We start from the raw sequence: 1,270 nt of genomic DNA on the forward strand, positions 1-1,270 counted from the left end.
TATATATATATATATGTATATATATCATACAAAGACTGTATAAACACAAAAATTAAAAATCAAATTCTGCATCAAAATGAACTTACTCAAAATATTCTTGTGCCGGAAAAACTGACTTATTAGTGTTCATATGTAACTTAAGAATCTCACTGGTTATGTTCTGAGTCAAACTCACAGACATATTAACAAAAGAGCGAGCCTCAGTGAAGTTAGCCGGGATGCTGAAGTTATCAGCCGTGAAATTCGACACAATGTGTGAACCGTTCTTGAAACGGGCGAAAATGTCGTAGCATCGGTGGGTGTTCCAGGAGTTTTCACAACTGATCCAGGGCAGGTTACTGGTAAACGAAGCGAAAAAATAGTGTAGGGACCAGGCGATGATGACGTTGTAGAAGAAGTCTGTGTAGAAAGCAATGAGGACCACAGCCCAGCCGATTCCTGGAAGAGAGGAAGGGAGAAATAATGGTTAAGAAAATGGTAAGGAGAGAGGTGTTTGTCCCCTCTATGTTTAGCCCCTTGTGGGCAATATAAAGAAATAAGGAGAGAGGTGGAGGGAGAGAGAGAGAGAGAGTGTGTTTGTGTGGGCATATGTGTAAGTGCATATATGTAACAGTAAGTGTATGTGTGGATGTGTTTGTGAAAATGTATGTATGCGTGGAAGTATGTGTTGTGTGTGTGTGTGTGTATGTATACAGGGTCTTGCAGATAAACTGAAACAGTTTTTACAATACATAAAGCTGGTTATAAATACTAAAATAATGGTAGTAGACAGATATAATTTTTAATGTAACATTTATTACAACGAAAACATTTATCACTCAATATGGCTGCCCTTTTGGGCATTTACTGTCTCCATACAAGAACGAAATTTTTTTGCAGCTGCCGTAAACCTCTGCCATTTTGATTTTGCCTGTTGTACGCATGATGCAGGTCTCCAAACTGTCAACACTCAAGTGTGGTGAAGCATTGATCCTTGCTTGAAGTATGCCCCACAAAAAAGTAATCGAGATGGTTGAGATCTGAGCTACTACTGGGCCTGATTGTTGTCCCACACAAAAAAATGGCACCTTCTCACCAAGGAAGGCCTCTGTTGCTTTTGACCCATGGCATCGTGCAGAATCCTGAATAAGCACCACATTTGTCAAGCCCAAACTTCTGCTCCAAGCAAGGTAACAAAGAGTTCTTCAGGATGTCTAGATACTACTTTGTGCCAATCTGCAAGCCAAAATCAATGAAGCATAGATCATGACACTTCCATTACTTGCCATGG

General features: G+C 40.0%; 2 protein-coding genes across 3 annotated transcripts in view; one reads left to right on the plus strand and one right to left on the minus strand.

The window, feature by feature from the left end:
* Nucleotides 1–1,270, minus strand: part of LOC106874339 (sodium-dependent dopamine transporter) — a 125,646-nt gene that overhangs the window by 30,107 nt on the left and 94,269 nt on the right. For both annotated transcript variants that reach the window (XM_014922041.2, XM_052978190.1), the window contains exon 6: nucleotides 87–438. In XM_014922041.2, the coding sequence (XP_014777527.1) occupies nucleotides 87–438 (352 nt within the window). The remainder of the gene's footprint in view (nucleotides 1–86; nucleotides 439–1,270) is intronic.
* Nucleotides 1–1,270, plus strand: part of LOC106880821 (damage-control phosphatase ARMT1) — a 246,782-nt gene that overhangs the window by 8,881 nt on the left and 236,631 nt on the right. The window lies entirely within an intron of this gene.

The sequence above is a fragment of the Octopus bimaculoides genome, chromosome 30 (genome assembly GCF_001194135.2).
Source record: "Octopus bimaculoides isolate UCB-OBI-ISO-001 chromosome 30, ASM119413v2, whole genome shotgun sequence".
Classification (NCBI taxonomy): domain Eukaryota; kingdom Metazoa; phylum Mollusca; class Cephalopoda; order Octopoda; family Octopodidae; genus Octopus; species Octopus bimaculoides.